The sequence below is a fragment of the Macaca thibetana genome, chromosome 11, assembly GCF_024542745.1.
Source record: "Macaca thibetana thibetana isolate TM-01 chromosome 11, ASM2454274v1, whole genome shotgun sequence".
Taxonomy (NCBI): Eukaryota; Metazoa; Chordata; class Mammalia; order Primates; family Cercopithecidae; genus Macaca; species Macaca thibetana.
In genome coordinates this window covers 27,793,980-27,817,622 of record NC_065588.1, presented here as the reverse complement: position 1 = coordinate 27,817,622, position 23,643 = coordinate 27,793,980, and the positions used below count along the sequence as shown (strand labels likewise).

Sequence of the window (23,643 nt, the reverse complement as noted above, 5' to 3'; positions counted from 1 at the left end):
TTTTTAATTGACAAGTAATTGTGTATATCAATACTCCATTTTATTTAACACTTTTTCATGCCAATTTCTAATGAAGGACAACTACAAGGTCGCAGATATGTTCTTCCTATTCCAGGTTCCTCAAGGAGAGGGCTATGGGGGTGAATATACATTGATAGGAGGGAAAACAAAGCCATTTCTTGAGGCCGAAGAGAATATACATCATTTTCTTCTTTCCTGAAGCTGCAGGCATCATGGGGATTAGGAATGCTCCCTTCCTCGCTTTCCGCCAGGACTTCTTTGGGAGATAAATTTGAAGAGAAGGGATTGGGGGTTGATGTTCCCCAATGTTGCAAGGCTTATTTTAATTTGAAGAAGACCAGGCTCAATGGAAAGAAAACAGGAGCATGCTCTTAAACCTACATCTAGATTGAAGTTAACGATGCACCTTTATATTCGCTGTGGATCCTGTTTACTGAGCTGGATAAAGAATCAAAGAGTGGATTTGGATTATTGTACTAAGCATTGTTTTAAAATTATTTTTTAAGTGTTTTTGAGACGGAGACTCTTTGTCACCCAGGCTGGAGTGCAGTGGTGCCATCTCAGCTCACTCCAACCTTCGCTTCCCAGGTTCAAGCGATTCTCCTGCCTCAGCCTCCCGAGTAGCTGGGACTACAGGCACGCGCCACCATGCCCAGATAATTTTTGTATTTTCAGTAGAGACGGGGTTTCACCACGTTGGTCAGGTTGGTCTTAAAATCCTGACCTTGTGATCCACCTGCCTTGGCCTCCCAGAGTGCTGGGATTACAGGCGTGAGCCACCAGGCCTGGCCGATTATTCTTAATTTTGTAACGAATAGCAGTTCTACGAGGTAGGTATTGTCATCTCCAGGTTTTAGATGAGAAAATCAGGAGGCATTAGGGCTCCAGAAGACATCGAATGGCACCCTCAAGTCCACCTGAGGGAAAAGGACATCTACAGGGTGGGGGCAGGGTGCAAGGAAGCAACCTGGAAGGGACAATGGCCTGAGAGGGGAAGGGGAAGGAGCTGGAGTCTCAGAGAAGGGCCAGCTGGGCAGGAGCTGTCTGGAACAAAGCGTCATAGTGAGAGTGGGGCTAATACCTTCCAGACCTGTCCCCTTTCTGATCTCGTGCCCTCCACGGGATGGAAGCCAGAGTGATGCAGTCAGAACCCAGAAGAAGGCAGACAGGATGGGGAGTAGATGTGGAGGTTGAACCGAGAATAACCAGCACAGAGGTTTGGTTGGATAAGTATAAACAAAAGAGCTGGGATTTTAAGCAGGTTTGTCCTCAACTAAACTCGAAAGCTCTCACTCCTACCATGACAAAGTTTTTACAAGTCTGCATTGTGACCTATTGATGGTCATGATATCAGTTTGGTGGCTTGCAGTCAGCATTTTACAAACTGATGTCGGACAAACTATCAGAGTGCACTGCAACGTGCTTCAGTTATACAGATCACAGCAACAAATGTATTTCTTACTTTGGAATACCTGCATGACGCCACATTGCGCTCATATGTCTTAATTTAGCCTCACAGGAACATGCCCTAAATTCCAAAACACAGAAGGGGCCAAGAACATAAGAAGACTGTCAGAAACAGAAATGGTTTTAAGAGGTTGGATGCAGTTGAAAGGCTTCAGCTCATGTTTCTAATGGCTGCATATCAGTAAACAGGTTGTTCAAGAACAGGAAAAGTAGCCACAGATTAAGGCCAGGAAATGGAGGAAAAATGACAACAGCAACCAGCTAGCATCTTTGCAGGTGAACACCTTTGTGATCTCAGCAATTCCAGTAGTTTAAAATGAGAGAATTTTCTTTTTATGTATTTGAGATGGAGTCTCGCTCTGTTGCCTAGGCTGGAGTGCAGTGGCGCTATCACGACTCACTGCAGCCTTGACCTCTTGGACCCAAGCAATCCCTCTACCTCAGCCTCCGAAGTAGCTGGGACTACAGGCACACATCACCATTACTTTTTGTATTTTTTGTAGAGATGGGGTTTCACCATGTTGCCTAGGCTGGTCTTGTATTCCTGGGCTCAAGCAATCTCCCTGCCTCAGACTCCCAAATTGTTGGAATCACAGCTACCCTGCCTGGCTAACTAATTTTCTTTTCTTCTTCTTCTTCTTTTTTTTTTAAATTGATTTTTACTTAACATAATTAATAGGCTTACAGGGAATTTTCTTTACATGACGGTAGAATATGGGTTTTGTAACTGGGCAGACTTTACTTTTTTGTTACAAGCCACTTAATAGATTTATGCGTTATCTAGCCTCTTTGATTTGGCAAATAGAAACCTCTTAGAGTCACGGAGGACACATGAAAATCACGCTAATATATGTAAAGCATCTGACTTGACTTACCAGTACAATAAATAATAGTGATTCCTCTTTGTACTGTTATAATTCCACAGTGGCTTTTAAGCAAAAATGGTTATTATCTGTGAATACATTTTCCTTACTGCAAAGGCTAAACAAGTATTATTAAAAGGAATAGTTTTATAGGTCACTGTTTTAAAATCATAGGCAGAGCTAACACTAAAGTGAATCTCAAATCCCATCAAAGTCCTCTCAGTGTGGACAGCAGCTAGGGAGAAGGCAGAATAAGGTAAGTGTTAAGAGGAAAAGAACAATGTGAGTTTTGCTCAGGAGTCCTGAACCAAAACTATTTTTTTTTTTTAAAGATGAGGATTCACTCGTTGCCCATGCTGGAGTGCAGTGGCGCAATCACAGCTCCCTATAGCCTTAAACTCCTGGGCTCAAGCGATCCTCCCGCCTCAGCCTCCTGAGTAGCTAAGACCACAAGCGTAAGTCACTGTGCATGGCTTGAAACTGATGTTACAAATGTAATTAAACCTGCTCTGTAGCCTTACCCACTACTTTACCCTACCCATCTCCCACCAACAGATGCAAAAACACATTTTATACGTTTGAGTGCTAGACTTATTATTTCAAACAAAGACACTTTTTTTTTGCAAATCAAACTTTAAATGTGACTTTATTATCTCTCTTCCCATTTTTATTACTGAATAAGTGAATGAAATATTAAACTAAATTATAACTTTTCCTGAACTGTTTTTAAATCATAGGCAGAGCCAGAGTTTTCTTTCTTTCTCTCTCCCTCTGTAATTGTGGCATTAATATACTTTGATCCCAGTAATCATTTTCGATCAATGGGAAAACAAATGAAAAAAAAAATCCCATGCTGGAATGATGCAAATAGATGAGCTTGCTTATTAGAATCTTTTTTCTTTTCCTCTTACAGGCCAGTCACATAATACATATCCAAATCAGAGAATGCCAATATAAACCTTGCCCACCTCTCTCAGCCCGTCTTTCTTACTCAGACAGTTTCTGAGCAGCTCTTTGATGAAGACACAATCTTCAGTCTCCAGGACAAACTGGGCCACAGCCTTCCCTCCTGGCAGATGGCTCCTCACCATCTGACTTTTGACACTGTCCAGGACAACTCCCCTGATGTCTTTAGGCTTTCCTGGCATACCAAAGATGATAAACAGACCCAGGCAATCCTCTCCTATTAAGTTACAGAATTCTTCCAGCTTATCAAATCTACTTTTCTTCCAGGAAGACTCCTCTACCCTTGGTTCTGGATTGGAAAGGTCATAAGGTTTAGATTCCATAGGAGGAGGTGAAGACATCTGCAGAGTCTGTACTGCCAGCTGAAGCTTTATTTGCTTGTCGGATCCCCAAAAGGTCCAAATCCAGTCTGCGCCAAACAGGAAGGCTTGGTGCTTGGTCATCTTGGTGGTGGTCAGCAACTCATCAACTCCCTTTTCCTGGCAGAAAGTGATGAAATGGATTAAGAAGATCTCATTCAGAGTATTTGCAGCTGGGCAGAGTTGACTCAGAGGACATTCAAATCCAAGGTACTCCTTCAGTTTCTGAGCTGCATGGACTATAGCTTCACTGACCACCTCCCAGACGATGGGCACCTCTTTGCTGTCCTTCAGAACCAACTGTTGCGATGCTTTCTGCCCCATTTTCTCTGCATCCAAATATCACACATGTGAATCTGGTTCAGGAGTACTTCTTTTTCAAAGTAAAAGTTCTGCAAGGAGGTCACATCTGTTAATGGTTCATGTTTTTCTAACTCTACAGCTCCCTTGGGTGTAGTTAAGCGTATATACATACAGCTAAATAAACATGTTCTCTCTGTTTGTCAGTTGGGTGTGTTGTATTCATTCAGTTCCTGCTGTCTTATTAAAGATACTAAATTTCACACAAAACGTCTGTTCTAGCTAGGTTATATTCACTCTACTTTTAACCTTTGGTAATCTCTTCCAACATATGTTTCCTCTTTCCAAGTTTTAGTAAAAGTAAAAATGGCACATTAGTTCTTTTTGTTGTCGTTCTTTGAGACAGGGTCTCACTCTGCTACCCAAGCTGAAGTGCAGTGGCGCAATCATGGCTCACTGCAGCTTCAACCTCCCTGGGCTCAGGTGATCTTCTCACCCCAGCTGGGGCTACAAGTGTATACCACCACACCTGGCTAATTTTTGTGTATTTTTTGTAGAGGTGGGGTTTCACCATGTTGCCCAGGCTGGTCTCGATCTCCTAGGCTCAAGCAATCCTCCTGTGTTGGCCTCTCAAAGTGCTGGGATTATAGGCATGAGCCACTGCACCCAGCCCTATGTTAGTTTTTTAAATATCCATACACCTCTTTCTACAACTAACTTCTTCCAGTCTGTAGGTGAGTCATTTCCATTTGCTTTTCCTATTTTCTTTTTTGTTTGTGTGTTTCTTTTACTTCTGCCATATTCTTCATTCCCCAGCTCAGTTGCTTCTTTTCCTACAAAATCTTCTCAAAGGCCTCAAATTCCTATCTGCTGATACACGTTATAAACTCCATTCAAACAAATTTATGGCAGTTTATAAAGAGATTGTGTTATTTTCTATATCAGAAACAAAGCCTATTACTATGAACAATGGAAAATGAAATAAGGGCAATAAAAATGAAGCAATTATCAATTGACTTTATTTCCTTTCATATGGTAACACCAGCAGTGTATATTTTGTAAATAAAACACATCATAAAAAAATTTAACTTTATTACATATTATCAGTTACGTTATGCCGTCCTGAATAAAAAATACTTGGGCCGGGCACGGTGGCTCACGCCTGTAATCCCAGCACTTTGGGAGACCGAGGTGGGCGGATCACGATGTCAGGAGATTGAGACCTTCCTGGCTAACACGGTGAAAACCCGTCTCTACTAAAAATACGAAAACAAAATTAGCCAGGCATGGTGGCAGACACTTGTAGTCCCAGCTACTTGGGAAGCTGAGGTGGCAGAATGGCGTGAACCCAGGAGTCAGAGCTTGCAGTGAGCCAAGATCGCGCCACTGCACTCCAGCCTGGGTGACAGAGAGAGACTCCGTCTCAAAAAAAAAAAAAAAATTTGACATCTGTTAACAGTCTCCTGGTGTTTTCAACCAGGTTCTAAGAACAAATTGATTTTTTCAAGTGATGACATCTAGTCACATTAAAATAAAATCCAAATAAAGTAAGTCCAATACAGTTACCACATAATGAATGGTAGAGTTTAAAGAAAATTATTATTAGCATCAAATCAATTGTTATGAATAAACAGTAATTTGATATCACAATTTCTTTAATGAATACTTGGTAACTTGCTGACAACTTAAAAGATAACACCACTGATATTCAAATACAGTTTATAATCAAGTCCAATGGCAGATACTGAACTGCCCACCTCCACCTCAATTTGTGAAAACCTGTCTTTTGTCGGGTTGGCTACCATGGGTAATTATGTAGCACTGAATAAAAAATAGAATATTTTTCTAATACTTCTACAAACATAATAAACACAGTAACAATTTTTGCTGCAGTGATTTTCTTTACAAAGAATATTTGGGCCCAGTGCTACAGAAAAACGTGAACTACGTCTTATCATCACAAAATAGCCATTATAAAATGAATTTTGCAGCCTCTGTTTTTTCGAACTTTGAAATAAAATGTTCAGACAAATATTCAACTTTTTAAAAAGCTCCATTCATTGATAGCCTGAGAAATGTACAATGAACATGTTTAGGCAGACTGTTAGTATTTTGATGCAATGACATAGTTAACAAAGAGAAAAGAAACAATACTGTAAAGGTTTCTGCTTTGCTTTTGGTTTCCTCAAAAACTATTTCTACGCATTTTGGGGAGAGGAGGTGATTCTGAATGTATTCAAGTTAGTGTATTCAAGCCAGGCACAGTGGCTCACACCTGTAATCCCACCACTTTGAAAGGCTGAGGCGGGAGGATCACTTGAGGACAGGAGTTTGAGGCCAGGCTGGGCAACATGGTGAGATCCTGTTTCTACAAAAAATGTTTGAAAAATCAGCCAGGTGTGAAGGGTGGGGTGGGGTGGGAGGCCACACACCTGTAATCCTAGCTACTGGGGAGGCTGAGGTGAGAGGATCACTGGAGCCTAGGAATTCAAGGCTGCAGTGAGCTATGATCACGTCACTGCACTCCAGCATGGGTGACAGAGTGAGACTCTGTCACTTAAAAAAAAAAAAAAAAAGGCCAGGCATGGTGGCTCACGCCTGTAATCCCAGTACTTTGGGAGGCTGAGGCGGGCGGATCACAAGGTCAGGAGTTCCAGACCAGCCTGGCCAATATGGTGAAACCCCGTCTCTACTAAAAATACAAAAATTAGCCAGGCATGGTGGCGCGTGCCTGTAGTCCCACCTACTTGGGAGGCTGAAGCAAAAGAATGGCTTGAACCCAGGAGGCAGAGGTTGCAGTGAGCCGAGATCATGCCACAGCACTCTAACCTAGGTGACAGAGCGAGACTCCATCTTAAAAAAAAAAAAGTATACTAATGTCCCTCAAGTTCTTCCATATGAGGTAAAGGGATCCAAGATTAAGGTTGAAATTTTGAAACTGTTCAACAACTTTGTGGTGTCATCAAAAAGGAATATTTCATATATATTAATTTAGCCTCAATGATCAACATTGTTAAAAGTCAGTATGGAGAAAGATCATTCCGACTTCTTCAGAAACCAGCTGGTATATGAACGTTCTGATCACCAGATTGTTTAGAAAACGTGATCTTTTCACCATCGTCCTTAGGTCACAAAATAAATGTTCTATTTTCTATGTACTGTATATATACATATATTTAGAAAAATATATAAAAATAAGACAGTAAGAGGCAAGTGGAAGTGTGGCTGGCATTTAGTGGGCACACTGAATGCTTAAAGAAGTTCCACATATTGATTCTGAAATCATATAATGTCCTACTTAGGTGGCTCCAGTGAACACTGATGTGACAAAATCATTCACATCCTGGTTACTGTTCCCCAAATCCTCCATACTACGGATGTGAACGGAAACACTCTGGTAAAATACTCATCTTAAATGCAACACTTTAAATATAATATATCACAGATTTTTACATTAAATAGAAGAAAAACAATTATACTCTCATTCACCAGTGTCTTATTTTTTTGTGGCCACTTCGGAATCGGCACATTACTCCTGCTTCCTGTTTAAACTTCTCAACAGCAGAAGTTGGAACAACAAACAATAGACAATCCGCTGCCTGTTGTATATACTGTGAGTGTTTGGAAAAGAAAGTAGAAAAAAGACTAAGCATTCCTAATGTTCCTCCAGGTGCTACGGTCAAACGTTTGAGTCTTCATCTGTAATGCTGGCACTGGGGGAACGGGCAGCAAAATCTTTAAACATGTCATCTTCTTTTAACATGTGCTGGAAAACAAGGAGACAGGGAGTCACACTGAGAGCCAAGAGCTCAGAACTACACATTCTCCAAGAGACATGTGGTCCTCTGGGGTTGTTAAAAGACATTTATAGAATAACATTTTCAATTCATTTCACAAACTCACTGTCAGATTGTTGATGCCTTCGGAGAATGCACCTATCTGTCTCACTGTCCCTTCTGAATCTTCCATCTGCAAAGAACAAACCATAACATGACATACGTGTTTTCACAATGTCAGGGAAAGTGCAGCGAGAGGAACGAAAGTCTAAGAGGAAATAATGCAAATAGCACTGAATGGGGTAGGAGCAACAGAACACTTCTGGTGATAATCTCCTTTCACCACTGCAATCGGAAGTGAAAAATTAGAAGAGACACTTTACTGACACAGCTAGTCTAATGCCTTTGCTAACAGTACCAAAGCATTGTTGATTAGAAGGGAAATATGCAGTCCCATGACTTTAATCTGAAAAGGCTAGGTAGAATAACCTGTCCATTCCTAACATGTTTAATACAGAGATGGCATAATATAGGTAAATATCATAAGCTTTGAAGCCAAAGAGACAGGTTGGGGACCTTGGGCAAGTTACTTAGCTCTCTGTGCCTCAGTTTCCTTATCTCCAAAATGAGAATAACAATGCTCTCCATGTCTTAAGGTTACCACAAACATAGTATACATTAAGTGCTTAGGATGGTGCCTGGAACATATAAGCGATCTCTAAGTGTTCACTACTATTTTATTATTATCTGTATTTTTAGTTATTGGAAGAAGATGTCCTCGATCAGACACAGTATACAAAGCTCCCATTTAGTGTCTGAATGATGGAAGCACTTGAAAAAAGGTATATAATGGATTTACCTGCTCTAATCGGTCCAAATCATCTTCCTCATACAGGCGCATATCCAAACCAGGTTTAAATCCTTTCTTAGATGCACTTCCTGATACCTGTCCCAATTCCATTGGACAAACATATTCTTCACCATCTTCCTGTTTCTTCTTTCTCAAATTCCCAAAATTGCTAAAGGCAAGCTTCTTTGGCTTTAAAAGAAAAGCAAACAAAAACATCCAAAGGATTTGATAAAATTCGTACAATCAAGGACTGATAACATGTAATTATTTTTGCATTACTCCCTCCCTCCTACATGTGTAATTTAATTATTTACCCCATGGTAGAGAGAAAATTAACTGGATGTTTAAATTTGGATAAAAATGAAAGGGCATCCCAGACATATAAATGATGCAATGATAAATGACCCTTGTTATGAATCTCAGAAAATTAATCTTATTCTTCTTATTCACGCCAACTAGCTGAATAGTCACTGTGATAAACAAAATATGGCAAGAATAATTTGATTACATCACTACGATTATTTTTAGAGACAGAATCTTGCTATGTTGCCCACGCTGGCCTCAAATTCCTGGGCTTAAGGGATCCTCCTGCCTCAGCCTCCAGAGTAGCTGGAACTACAGGCACAAGCCACTGCACCTGGCTTCATAGTTTTGATTAGACAGGACTTAATGCAATGAGATTTCTCATGGCTGAATCCAATTTTGCAAGGTTTTTCAATCTAAGATTAACAAAATAGAATAGACCTTACTATATTTTTTCTTTGGGTGAGGCTATAATTATCTTGTATGCCTATTTTGCTTCCATAACAGGACTGGTGACTGCTAAAAGAATTTTCTGGAGAGGAAACTTCAGTGATACTTAGAAGAGAAACTCCATCTTGGTCATTGGATACTCAGGCAGATAGAGGGGGTAAAAAAAAAATTAAAAAGAACTTTGGCGCAAATTTCTGGAGGACCTCATAACCCAACAAGTTGGTTGAGATAACATATTTAGAAGAGTTAATCTAGGATTAATTTTAAAGAAGAAAAAGTAATCTAAATTTGGTATGACCCATAAATCCAGGTAAATTAGGAAATATCCATTCTCTTCTGGCCTACCTTCAATCATTTTTAAAGTATCTTTTCCTATTTACAAGGCTGGTCAATCATAAGCCAGAGAAGCTAAATCTGTACAAGAGAAATCTCTATTCTACACTTGATTTATAAAAACAGAACAACTGCAATCAATATTTGGACCCAAGTTATGGACTCTCTGCACTGCCAATACATGGATTGTGGAAGCCAATATGATGCGTTCATTATCATTTTTTTAGAGACAGAATCTTGCTCTGTTGCCCAGGCTGGAGTGCAGTGGCATGCTCATAGCTCAATCATAGCTCATTGCAGCCTTGAACTACTGGACTCACATGATCCTCCTGCCTTGGCTTCCCAATGCACTGGGATTACAGGCATGAGCCACCATGCCCACCTAAGAGGGAGCACTCAAAAAGGGACATGAACCTTGGACCCTCGGATTAAAAGTCTGATGCTCTACTGCCTGAGCTATCTGGGTACCTTCTCTTAATTATTATATAAATATTATATAATTATTATATTATATATTATTATATTATATAATAATAATTATTATATAATTATTATATTATTATATAAATATTATTATATAAATAATTATATATTTATATATAATAATTATATAATTATTTAATTATATAATTATATAATAATTAATTATTATATAAATATTAATACAGATAATTATTATACTTTTAAAAGATATATACTCAGTTGTCCCTCAGTGTACACAGAGCATTAGTTCCAAGATCCCCATGTATACCAAAATCCGTACATACTCAAGTCCAGCGTACCCGTGTACCTAAAAAGTCGGGCCTCCCTAGATGTGGGTTTTGCATCCCTCCACATTTGCTTGAAAAAAAAAAAATCTGAGTAGGAGTGGACCTGTGCAATTCAAACTCATGTTCTTCAAGGGTCAACTGTTTCTTCAATTTGTTAGAGTAGGCAGATAGCTAGACATGAGGGGAAGCCCCTGAGAAAAGAGAGGTCCGGAAAATCTCACACCCCAGAAACCACCCAAAACATGCATGCTCCCTATGAGCAGCGAGGAGGAGGAGGAGAAATACCTGTGGAGAAAGGAACATCCCTTAAGATGCTCAGTAATCACTCGCTCTGCAGTTCACCTGCCAGAAGTTTGCTAGCTGCATGCCGATAAAGAGGGCAAGAGGGCAAAGGAGAATGCCTAAGAGAAATGCAGGCACAGTACGTATAGATTTGACTGTTATACAACCTTCCTGGGGGCGGCGGGAATGAGCAATGCAGCCTTTAGGTAGAATTGCAGCCAACATCCAGCCCACGCATGCGCACCAACTATAGTAAGGGAGGGTCCCACAAACCTAGGATGGGAACTAGGCAGGGAAAAGGCAAGGACTTAAGGCAGGAGCAGGAAAACGAGATAAAAAAGGCAGGGACTTAACACAGAGGCGAGAGCTTCAAGAAAAAACTGGACATCATACAAACCCGACGCACAACTCCTGGCCTCTTTCTCTTTCAGCAGCCCGCTGTGCCTCGGGTTTTGGAGTGTACTGTCCCTTTACATAAACACTGCTACTGCGACCCTGTTGTTTTCCCTGCAGGATCAGCCCCTGTATTTTTTTTTTTTTTTCTTACAATAAGCTCTTTGCTCCCTATTTCCCTTCAATAAAGCTCTCTGCTATCTGTGAACTGTCTCTCGGCCAACATCTTTCTCCCAAGACAACTAAGCGCTGAGGATTCCTGCATCTGCTGGTAAGGAACTCATCCACAAAACTTGGCAAACCCCAGAAAACAGAATAACCAGGTAACAGACAAAATGTTGCCTTTGCGCCAAGCAATTATTAAACTGTATGAGCCTGAACCAACCTTCACTTTGGCAGTAGCTGTTAGAAGTACATAATCCGGCAGCTCCATGGCATCTCGCTTCTGGTGCTGTGCCTCAGCCCCAATCAGAAGGTTGAAATGAGTGGCCAAATGTCTTCGCAGCAAAGTCTTATTGGGTGGGATGTTCAATAACTGAGCCATTGTTTCTACATTAAAACGAGGCTCTAGAACCTGTTAAAAAAAAATAAGCTTGTCAAAAGTCACCACAAATCATACATGTTTGTATTGTGCTTTATAATTTGCAAAGCTCTTTCTCTTAGGTTATCTCCAATGATCCTCTCAACAGCCTGGTGAGGTAGACACCATATGGACTTTGATCTTTAATTTACATATCTTTTCTCCATTTTGCCCAAGCTAGTGAGTGATAGAGCTGGTCCTGAAATCCAGGATTCTGGCATCCCAATATCAGTCCTCTACCTCTCTGGGGTGCTGTCCGTGGCAGCCAACTCCTTATGCAATATCAATGTGCAGAAATACAATCTGCATCCTTGCAGGGGTTTTCAAACATGATCATATGAGAGGAAGAAGCTACATGTTATTTGACATGAAAGAGGACAATAAAAGAGAACCGGCTTTAAATTCAATCCAGAGTTATAAGATATCAATACAAATACTCTGAAAGTAAAGATTTACTAGAAATAGGGCAGGAGGGTTGCGTCAGATGACTTTAGGATTATGATAAGCAAAAATTGATACTATCCTACTCACTAGACTAAAGGAAATAAAGTAAGTCAGTTTGAAATTAAATCAGAACTTTACCATGAGCCCACCATGGACACCGCTGCCTCTGAGATTGGGGGCATATTCTGCCAAGTCCACGGAGCGCAGCCACTCCATCACTCGATGGTTAGTCCACTTCTGAACTTCTGAGGGGGCGATGGTATTCTATGGGAACACACAACCAAGATCCTAAGTATTAAATTGCATTTTCTGTCTAAAAAGTCTGCTCCATGGGGTACAGTTACTCAACATCCCACTAAATGCATAAAGAAAGGGAAAAATTCTCTTTTAAAGAATTTCTGTCATAGTTTGTGTTTCAAGTTTTCTTATATACTAATAAAGCATTGGTTTAGGAAAGGACTTTTTTTGTTTGTTTTGTTTTTGTTTTTTTAAGACAGGGTCTAACTCTCTTACCCAGGCTGGAGTTGTAGTGGTGTAATCAGGGCTCACTGCAGCCTCCATCTCCCAGGCTCGGGCAGATCCTCCGACCTTAGCCTCCTGAGTAGCTGGGACCACCAGCGTGCACCCACCATGCCTGGCTAATTTTTTATTACTATTATTTTTGTAGAGACAGGGTCTACCTATATTGCCCAGGCTGGTCTTGATCTACTGGGCTCAAGTGATCCATCTGACTTGGCCTCCCAAAGTGCTGGGATTATAGGCATGAGCCACTACATTTGGCCAGAAAAGGAAGTCTTTATAGTGATATTTATCTCTGCGGATTAGGGAATCAGGAAAAAAAATACACCCAAGAAAAGGAAGACGCATAACTGAAAATGAACCCTTAGCTTTAGTTATACGAGTGGAACCATCATGGAGAGAAAAGGAAGGAATACAGAAAAAGCCTAAGAAGTAAATGAGACTGAATTTTAAGACTTTTCCTGCAAGCTCCAAGAAAAATGGCTCTTAGTTTTGACATATGGACAGTCCCATGCCTGGGAAGTGCATGCTTATAAACCTCAATCTTAAAACGCTACCTCATCAGATGGCCGCCTCCGTAGACAGTTTGGTTCAAAGTTATTGATCCTCAGGACCTGGATGGCCCTTTTGATACTGAGGTGGTGTAGCACACTCACAACCTTCAAAGACAGTAAATCATCCTGCGAAAAAGAACAAAAGGAGGAGTTCACTGTGCTGGCCTGTACCAGGGGGACGTTCTTGGGAATCTCAGAAAACTGGAGTAAACGAAGAGCCCCTCAAACCAATATGCCCCAAGGGCTTGTCAGAACCCACTTTCCCATTTGGAACAAAATCTTCCCCAAAACCCCAAATTAGTATTTTTTGCCAATGAAGCTGCCTTCTACCTGTTTCTCTCTCTTCCTGATGCTCTGAGATAGGACTGTAGAACCCCAGGGCTCTGAAAACCACAGTTTGACAAGCACTTGCTGGGTCACTACAAAAGGTGATCTGCATTGACTTGATCTGCACATACTACAAACAGAGAATTTATTTCTTTCCTCTTTAGTTTTGAGAACTTTATCTGTGGATAAAGCACTTAGGCATTGGCTAAACTGCCCTCTCTATTTCCTTTCAGCAGACAGCGAAGAGTAAATGATGCTTATTGGCGGACATGATCAAGGCTTGGCTTTCTTTTTTCATCTTTTCTTTTTTTTTTTCTTGGAGAGACAGGGTCTCACTATATTGACCAGGCTATCTCAAACTCATAAGCTCAAGGAGTCCCCCGGCCTCAGCCTCCCAAAGAGCTGGGATTACAGGCCTGAGCCACCGTTCCTAGCCAAGGCTTGGTTTTCTGAACTAAAGCACGTCATAGTTTTGGGGAAAATCAGAACAGTGCTCTTGTTATACTACTCCCTGACCTTAATAATTCTCCAGTTCTAGATTATTTTTTAGTAAAGACTTGTCTGCTATTGAATAGCTCTAGATTATTATGGTTTATCTAGCAGACACTGTGAACAATTTTGGCAAAACTATATCAATCACTGCAAAGGTTTTGGTCAGAGTTAAGAGAGAATAAAAATGAAGTTATAAGTTAGATCAATCGATCGATCGATCTATCTATCTATCTATCGCCAGTCAACCCCCCCGCTCCCTTCAAGGAAGAATCTTCACCAGTCTGTGGCTCTTGGAAATATTTTCAAATATACCAAACACACCAAAACAAATTATTTCAGAAGAAGGTGATATTAGGGGCAGTGTTAAGATAAGCACCAGTCTACTTCCGAACACACCCAGAAAATAAACAAGGAAAACATCCATTTTAGACACACCTTTCTGATAAAACATTTCTCAAGAAAGAAAGAAAGAAAAATGTAATCTACTACAGAAATATTTAATTAAAATATTAATCAGTTTATATCCTTGCGGCTACTAACTGGGCAAAAATTATTTCCTGAAGTTTTTCTGGAGTAATTCCTTAAAAGTAGCATCTTAACATATGTTAGAAAAAGTACTTATTTTAATCTAGGATTGAGACACCCATTGCAAACATTTCAGTGTGAGCTATTTTCATCTAACTAGTCTATCAGCTTCAAAAATATCTGAAAGCACAATGTTTACAGTGTGATTAAAATGTTAATTGTTTTTGAAATTCTTTATACTTTGAAGGATTTTAAACAGAGACAGTTTTATATCAAAACAGAATTTATGGGTGATTTTCTTCTTAATTCTGGATTTTTAAAAACTTAATTTTAAAATAATTTTAAATTTGTGGAGCAGTTGCTAAAGATAGAACAGAATCCTATATACCTTTCACTCAGCTTCCTCTAACGTTAACATCTTACATAATCATGATTACATTCGTCAACACTAAGAAATTAATGTGGATGATAATAACATCGACTAAACTGCAGACTTTATTCACATTTCACCAGTTTGTCCAGTAAAGTCCTTTTTCCGTTCCAGGATCTAATCCACATTAAAATACATATTTTGTGACTTAGGACTTCTAGGGTCAAATTTTCCAGGGTCATTTACTCTTTTATAGCCATTTCACAGATGTTTCTTGCGATTTTAAGCTTGAATTTGTTCACATTCTCAGGGTGAACATATTCACACCTAGATAGGGAGGCAAATATTTACTGAATGTGCTCTAGTCATAATCATGAGCTATTAAAAGCAGGGATCTTGAAACAGCCTGAGTTCAAACTCTCTCCGACTTTCTATTGCTAACTGTGGAAAGTTGGTTACCAAGTTACCCAATATCTGGATTCCTTCCTTTATACATGTAAAAAAGTAGGGATAATAATAGTATTATAATACTATAGATACACAGAGTATGTGTGTGTGTGTATATGTAGATACACATACACATAATACACACATATACACATACGTGTACGCATATATACACACATGTAGGTATATATACACACACATACTCTGTGTATCTATAGTATTACATATGTGTGTATAATACTATGTATATATAGTATTATATAATTATATAGTATATATGTGAACAAATTCAAGCTTAAAATCACAAGCAGCATATATGAATTGGCTATAAAAGAGTAAATGACCCTGGAAAATTTGACCCCACAAGTCCTAAGTCACAAAATGTGTTTTTTAATGTGGTGCCCCAGATTAGATCCTGGAACAGAAGAAGGATCTTACTGGACAAACTGGTGAAATGTGAATAAAGTCTTCAGTTTAGTTGACTGTATTAACATCTACGTTAATTTCTTAGTTTTGAGGAATGTAATCATGATTGTGTAAGATGTTAACATTAGACGAAGCTGAGTGAAAGGTATACAGAATTCTATCTTTGGCAACTCCTCCGTAAGTCTAAAATTATTTTAAAATAAAAAGTTTAAAAAACTTTTTAATATATATTATACACACTATAATAAAATTAGTAATATTAACTAAAAGTGTTGTTGAGAATCCAGTATTAATATGAGCAAAATGCTTAAAAGGATGTTTGACACATAGTAAACGTGCAACATACTACACATATTAGTATTATTTCATGCAGGTTTACATGATGTGCCCATCAAGGTAAGGGGCTTGGGTTCAATGATAGAGAAGAAAAATCCATGAACTGAACTCCAACTTTTTTGATATTGAGAAATGCCTACTTAAGTTGGCTGTTTAAAACCTTCCACTTATTTGAAAAAGATTATACTTAGGGTAGTTGGGTCTAAAGCCTACTTCACAAAAAGCTGTTTAAATAAAGTAATTTTAGGCTGGGCACAGTGGCTCACACCTGTAATCACAGCACTTTGGGAGGCTGGGGCAGGTGGATCTCCTGAGGTCATAAGTTCCAGACCAGCCTGGACAACATGGCGAAACTCCGTCTCCACCAAAAATACAAAAATTAGCTGGGTGCAGTGGTGCACACCAGTAATCCCAGCTACTCGGGAGGCTGAGGCAGGAGAATCACTTGAACCCGGGAGGCGGAGGTTGCGCCACTGCACTCCAGCGCGGGCGACAGAGTGAGACTCCGTCTCCAAAATAAATAAATGAATAAAAGAATTTTAAGTAGAACATGGTTGGGCGCGGTGGCTCACGCCTGTAATCCCAGCACTTTGGGAGGCTGAAGCGGGTGGATAATGAGGTCAGGAGATGGAGACCATCCTGGCTAACACGGTGAAACCCCGTCTCTATTAAAAACACAAAAAATTAGCCGGGCATTGGTGGCGGGTGCCTGTAGTCCCGGCTACTCGGGAGGCTGAGGCAAGAGAATGGCGTGAACCCAGGAAGGAAGGGGAGCTTGCAGTGAGCCCAGATCACGCCACTGCACTCCAGCCTGGGCGACAGAGCAAGACTCCATCTCAAAAATAAAAAAATTAAAAATAAATTTAAAAAAAATAAAATAAGAGAATTTTAAGTAGAATATTAATAGTGGTATGGAACCTAAAACAAAGTTCTCCTGGAATCCATCTTTCCCACTGCTGTCAAGCAGGGAATAGTCCTACACACTGGCTGGAAGGCTAGAAATGTACCATAATGAAGGAACCAGAGTGGAAGTCTAGCCTTCCTCCCGCCTCCTTTAACCCCAGTTAACTCCTGCTGTAGCAGAACCGGGCTGAAGTGAGACGGGTGATAGGGTTTCAGGTAACAGTTGTCCAGAGTGGAAAGGTAGGGAGAAGACAAGTCCTGGAAGATGTCAGGTCAAAAGGGTGGGCTCTTCCAAATGGTCACTGCACATAGAAACGCATAACTTAGAAACAGCTTGGGCTTAAAAACTCTATATTCTATTTAAAAAATATCTTTGGGCTGGGCGTGGTGGCTCATGCCTATAATCCCAGCACTTTGGGAGGCCGAGGCAGGCAGGTCACTTGAGGTCAGAAGTTTGAGACCAGCTAGCCAATGTGGCGAAACTCCGTCTCTACTAAAAATACAAAAAAATTAGCTGGGTATGGTGGCATGGGCCTGTAGTCCCAGCTACTCAAGAGGCTGAGGCAGGAGGATGGCTTGAACCTGGGAGGTGGAGCTTGCAGTGAGCTGAGATTGTGCCATTGCACTCCAGCCTGGGCGACCGTGCAAGACTCCATCTCAAAAGAAATAAAAAAATATATATATATATTTTTATGAGATATAATTTACATCCCATAAAATGTACCCATTCAAAGTATACACTTCAGTGTTTACATTGTTGAATGTATTACATATAAAATCAACTTTCTGGAGAGCTTAGTTTAAATTAGGCTTCACTTAGCTTAAATTGGGGTTTCAAATTATCCCAAGGCTGTTCAGTCACAATCACCAAATGCTACAACTTCAACTTCACAGGAAATATGCCCGCCACTCTCCTCAAGTTCAAGCAACAGCTTCAAACTCTGGTGTAATCACTACACTGTGTTTGGCTTACTCAATTTCTGCGTTTTTCGAGAAAAAAGTTTTCCTCCCCCAAACCCCAGGAGTGAGTCACTTACAACAGTCATGTAATGTAGCATCCGACCATCAACCCGTCCTTCATCAAACTGGGTCTTATATTGAGGGAGGCCAATGTCATCCAACCATCCTAAAAGAGAGAGGCCAGTGTTGCTACCGTGCCACAAAACACCTGTTCTTGTGATTAAAAAGAAAAAGCAGCTCTGTATATAATTCTTCCATTTTGTTAGAATAAAAACTTCTTACTAGTGACCCAGTTGAAATCCAGCTTCCCGTGATTGGTTTCTTCTTCAGATCCCAGGGCTTGGAGTGCCAGCTGGAGTTTCTTTCGATGAAGTGAATGCTTGATTCCAAGTTCCTGAAACAATAAACATTGACTTTATAATTCTATCAATATAGGCTGGGTGCCACTGGCAAAGGATGCAAATTTCTCCAAAATGAAGCTAGCACTAAAGATCCAATTCAATACTAAATGACAATCCTAACTTGCGCTAGTAAAGTGCTGTTGAACGAAGGTCCCTGAAAAGCCAAGACCACCACAATTAGCTTAGGGGCGTGTTAGGCATTCCCTAGTGACTCCTTTTCTTTGTAAGCTAGGAACTGTAGCATGCATAAAAAGAATTTGACTCTTATTTTGTGCAAAATATTAAATAATTGTGAAGAAATGTTAAATAATTAGACATAAATTGTAGGGTGCTTTTTTTTCCTTTTGCAAAGTGCATTGCATATATTACACTGAGAAAATAGGCCAATGATAAAGCCATATAATGATTTCGAGAAATATGAACTTAATTATGCTTATGTAATTATTTTTCATTAAAATGCCCAATGGCTTAAGTGTTCCATAAGGAATCATCAAGACCAGGTCCTCCCAAGACCATCAGAAAAAAATAAGCATGAAGCAATTGAAAACCCAAATTTTTATTTAGAGAGTATTTACTGGCTTCACTCATGGCCTTTTCTGGACTATAAAACAACCCTACATTCACATTGTCTTCTTCTCACTATCCATTGTGTGAACAAAATAGAGAAGCAGTCACCTTCTCTAGATCTTGTTGAGAAGCCTGCAAAAGCGTTTGGCCAGATGCAATCCAGTGCTTGCCAGAATTCAGGTAGGAGCCCAAGCCCTGTTCCATCAGCCAATTGCAAACCTGCTCCTTGGTCCACTTGGCAAATGGCATATCCAAGTCACTACAGGAAAATGAGCAATTGCATGAAAAATAATCCAAAGCCAATCCTGTGGCTTATCATGAGTTTTAAACAACTATACATTCAATAGACATGGACATTCCCTGGTGATACACATTTGACCACGAAAAGCTTAATTTTTAGCATACATTGGAGGAACAACTGGTACTGGAGTTGAAAGTTATCTTCTAAGACCACTGTCTCATTTCAAATGAAACCACAAAAGATTTAATGTGACAGAGCAAGAACAAGTTCTACAGAAAAAGACTAAATTGGAAAAACATAAGTCACTGTATCAGTTTCAACCAATGTTGTCTGAAGACTGGATTCCCAAACAGGAAACTCAGTTGGAGTGAAAGAAACTTAAGTCTAATTTGAACTAACTTTAGCAGAATTATGATTTATTTCCATATGGTAACCAATGAGAAGAGAGCAATATGTTGTCACTAAGTGTAGGAAACAATCAAAGCAAAATTCCTGTTTTCTTTTACTTAAGATACACAGATAGTGTTCTTGTTCCGCGGTGGGGACAGGGTGCGGAGGGGAAGATGAATGTGCTTTTTTTAAATAGCACAAGGAGCTCTACTGTGTTCAAAGACAACATATGGCAAATGAAACTGTTTGGTATTTGAAGAAGGCCAAAGAGGGTTTCCTCCTTGATGTAACCTATGTCCAGTGTTCCACCTGTATGGGAGGGGCTGTATTTAAAGGGTTTCTAGTCTATTATACTGTTAAAATATTTGGTATCAATGCCTTGCACTTTATGTTTGCCAACCCCACCCTTTTATACACAGTGAGTCAATGTAGCAGTTCTAAGCCAGCCCTCAACTTTGGTAAGAGTGTCAGAGCAGTTCTTAGAATCTTAATGGATAAAATATTATATAGTCCTGATAAATATAAGGATTCTGATAGAATTTTTGTCTTTAAGTACTTTCATAGATTCTGTTATATACTAATGTTTCTTGAGTAGTTACTATCTGCCAAATATTTAACACATATTAACTTATTTAATCTTCACAATCAGCTTTTGGAGTAGGCACTAATTATGATGATGAGAAAACTGAGACACAGGGCCTGGAAGCTGTTGCTCAAGGTCACCCAGCTGGTAGAAAGTGGTAAGGCCAGAAAGCAAATCCAAGTGGTCTGATCTAGAACATACTCTCATGTAAATATCCCATCTTTCCAAAGCTATGCTTTAGAGTACTTATAATTACCGTCTATGTAAAATTTAAGTTTCAGAGCCATTCTAACACAGATGCTGCTGACACTTTAGCTCTGGCCTCTCCCCTAGTTCACACAGCCCTCACCTTCTGTATGTTCATCAACCATTGACAAATTGCACTGCTCTAAAGATGATGTCCCCTTTCACTAGGCACAGCATTAAGCAATGACTTTGTTTAACCCAATGACAGTACTAACACTGCAGGACTCATGAGGCTATGATGCTTGGCAGAGATGCAAAAGTCTATCAGTTGGCTCTTCTTACTTGTTAGACTGTCCCAAGTCTCGAGACCAACCCAGTCGGGGTCCCGCGGTTGCCCTTGTCCCTCCTCTTTTGAATTCAGGCTCAGACATGTCATCTGGGTTGAATGTAGTTGATTGACTTCTCCTAAGTCTGAAGAAGACATAACACACATGGCCAGTATTAGACCTGAGGAGGCCTTAGGCTTGTTAATCAGAGAATTTTTAACTAGTGCAGCTACCGGAACTAATCTTCTTTGTGTCATTAACATAGACATTTAAATTTAAACTTCAACTAAGACCCAATGAGTTAATAAATCCCACATCATAATCCAAACTTCCTTCCATAAGAGGAATACAAAGGCCTTACAAGTCCATACCCATTTCCAGCCACTTTAAGCAACATGTAAGACAGGGCCCACTCTACTTGTTCACTGCTTTACTTACTTTCCAAAGAGTTTCATGATACCTCTGGATTTCTTTTTGGAATCTGGAGATGGAGGTGGTATCTGGAAGGGACTGTTCCTCTGTGAATCTTTTGGCCGAGAAGAAGCACCAGCCAGATCTAGGTGCTCTGCTGTCTCTTTTTCTGTTTCAGCTACTCGAAGAGCAGAATACAGACAACGAATTTTAAAATATGGAATGAACATGATAAGATGTTAATCTTCTTGGTTCTAGAACTATTAAGAATTCTTCTGTTGGTCTATAAATCAGTAATTTACAAAGAGCACCTTATAAATATTAGAAATGGAACACACATATATGTTCTGCTCCATAGTTTACTGTGTTTAAAGTTAATAAAATTATAAGCCCTTTGGAGATTAAAAGAGGGTGATAGGATTGCCACACTCTATCCTTGAGTGATTTGAATTCATGATGGAATTACTCCCAATCTTTCCATAGCACGTGGTACTGTTGATTACCTCCTACATCCTTCAAAATCATTTCCTTTGGCTTCTTGACATGACCACTCCTACATCTGTCATCTGATAGTGTCTTTGCTGTAGCACTCCTGCTTTTTTTTCTTCCCCCATGCCACTTTAAGATTCTGTTCTAAGCGCCCTCTAGCGGATCAAAATCTCTGAGCCCAATCTCTCTCTCCAGGTCCTGTATCTAAATGCCTGTGATATTCCCAATTCAGTGTGTTGGGACATCTGGGACTTCACAAACTCATCCAATTTCCCCGAGAGTCTTTTCCTCTCTCAAATTTTTTTTTTTTTTGAGACAGAGTCTCGCTCTGTTGCCCAGGCTGGAGTGCAGTGGTGCGATCTCGGCTTACTGCAACCTCCGCCTACTGGGTTCAAGCAATTCTCTGCCTCAGTGTCCCAGGTAACTGGGATTACAGGCACCCGCCACCACGCCTGGCTAATTTTTGTATTTTTAGTAGAGACGGGGTTTCACCATCTTGGCCAGGCTGGTCTTGAACTCCTGACCTGGTGATCCACCCACTTCGGCCTCCTAAAGTGCTGGGATTAAGGGCGTGAGCCACCTCGCCTGGCCTCCTCTCTTAAATGTTCTTATTTGTTATTTGGTTAATATTAACTAATACTGTTCCTGTTACTGTAGCTCAAACTCTGTCATTTTCCTTTTACTCCTTCTCCTTTGGCATTTATATCAAATCAGTTACCCAGTTCCAGCAATTCTTTATTTATGAAATATATTCCAATCTATTAAATCCTAGGCACTGAGAGAAGAGTGAACTGGATATGCATAATTTTTCTTTTGACATAAAATAAGTGCCTGTTGATTTTACCTTAAAAGAATCACATCCACAGTTGCCACTCTCAGATCTCCAAGCATTAACTATTTCAGTTCTTTTAGCTGTCCCTTAGTGAACAATCCCATACTAAGTATAAAACTAGTGAGATTTTATACTTTATAAAGGAAAGTAAAAGTTGTACTAAAATCACAGGAACAGTGTTTCAGCAAGATCTACAAGTTGCAGAAAGTTGATTTTTCTACAAAGCAGAGCTGTGATTATAGGTTATAATAAGCAGCATTTACCTCTTAGCATTAACAAAACAGTTCTTCTAAGAAAGATGCAAAAAAAAAAAAAACTATTTGAAAATAGTTGTCTGAATAGATCAGTTTATCTTATGCATCCAGTGTTCATTCTAGACATTTATCTCTATAGAGAGAGAAGTCCTGTTTGCTGGTCCACGTGAATAGATAGGTAGATATCTATACAAGGTAACAGCACCTTTTGGAAAAACCCAAAGGAACTTTCCCAATTCAAATCCTTCAACCATGATGGGTACAGGTGCCCCTGAAAATGCTGCCTAGCTTGTTCTCATCTTAAAGCTACCATATTTCTCTTTTTTATTTTGAGAGCTTTTCCCCCCAATTTGTGCCCTGCCTTACAAAGAGGAAAACTAAGCTGCCTCTTTTCTAAAATCACTTTGTGGGATAACGCCTCAGATATCAAGTAAAGTTGCTTCTGTCATCACTAAATATTATCTCCATCTTCAAAGTAATAAAACGTCAGAAGAATGTTCCCCTAAGAGAAGTAAGCCTAAAACTATAATATTCCAAGTCTTCTATAAACTTCCTTATATGGCTAAAAAAATTTCTTTTTGGAGGCTGGGAGAAATGTAAGCATGGAGAATGGACTGCAAGGACCTGGGAGTTAGTGTGTGGTAATATGCACTTCCAGGCTGAAAGAGCTGCAATGTACAATGCCAGGACATTCCTGCCCTGCACTCTAAGGAATGCTGCACACGTCTAGGTCCTCTCAAAGCTATTCACACAGTGAGTGTTACTAGCATTGGTTAAAACAGCGTTTAGGCTTGGAAGCAAAGCCTCTACAGAGTCCTTTTCAGCAGAAGGTGGAAAGAACACTCTGGAATAGAGAACTACATTTTCTGATTGCTGTCAGATCGCTTTCTAGAGATCACAGATGCCAAGAGCAGGGATTAGACTGGTTTGGAGCACAGTGCTGGTGA

At 39.9% G+C, this 23,643-nt stretch overlaps 2 protein-coding genes across 15 annotated transcripts in view; both read right to left on the bottom strand.

Annotated features, from left to right (window-relative positions):
- Window positions 1-4,752, bottom strand: REP15 (RAB15 effector protein). The gene has a single exon (XM_050746761.1). The coding sequence runs from the start codon at window positions 3,998-4,000 to the stop codon at window positions 3,290-3,292; it is 711 nt and encodes a 236-aa protein (XP_050602718.1). The 5' UTR covers window positions 4,001-4,752; the 3' UTR covers window positions 1-3,289.
- Window positions 4,753-4,973: 221 nt separating this feature from the next.
- The window catches only part of LOC126930047 (liprin-beta-1), a 176,154-nt gene continuing 157,484 nt past the window's right edge, over window positions 4,974-23,643 (bottom strand). For all 14 annotated transcript variants that reach the window (XM_050746652.1, XM_050746650.1, XM_050746655.1 and 11 more), the window contains 11 exons: window positions 21,149-21,299; window positions 20,727-20,855; window positions 19,093-19,243; window positions 18,299-18,410; window positions 18,094-18,182; window positions 13,234-13,356; window positions 12,296-12,421; window positions 11,519-11,707; window positions 8,612-8,791; window positions 7,880-7,945; window positions 4,974-7,742 (listed from right to left, as the gene is read on the bottom strand). In XM_050746652.1, coding sequence (XP_050602609.1) covers window positions 7,656-7,742; window positions 7,880-7,945; window positions 8,612-8,791; window positions 11,519-11,707; window positions 12,296-12,421; window positions 13,234-13,356; window positions 18,094-18,182; window positions 18,299-18,410; window positions 19,093-19,243; window positions 20,727-20,855; window positions 21,149-21,299 — 1,403 coding nt within the window. In that variant the 3' untranslated portion in view covers window positions 4,974-7,655. The remainder of the gene's footprint in view (window positions 7,743-7,879; window positions 7,946-8,611; window positions 8,792-11,518; window positions 11,708-12,295; window positions 12,422-13,233; window positions 13,357-18,093; window positions 18,183-18,298; window positions 18,411-19,092; window positions 19,244-20,726; window positions 20,856-21,148; window positions 21,300-23,643) is intronic.

Bases quoted from the DNA above. Each gene is read 5' to 3' on its own strand.
- REP15 (XM_050746761.1), bottom strand. From the start codon at position 4,000: ATGGGGCAGAAAGCATCGCAACAGTTGGTTCTGAAGGACAGCAAAGAG.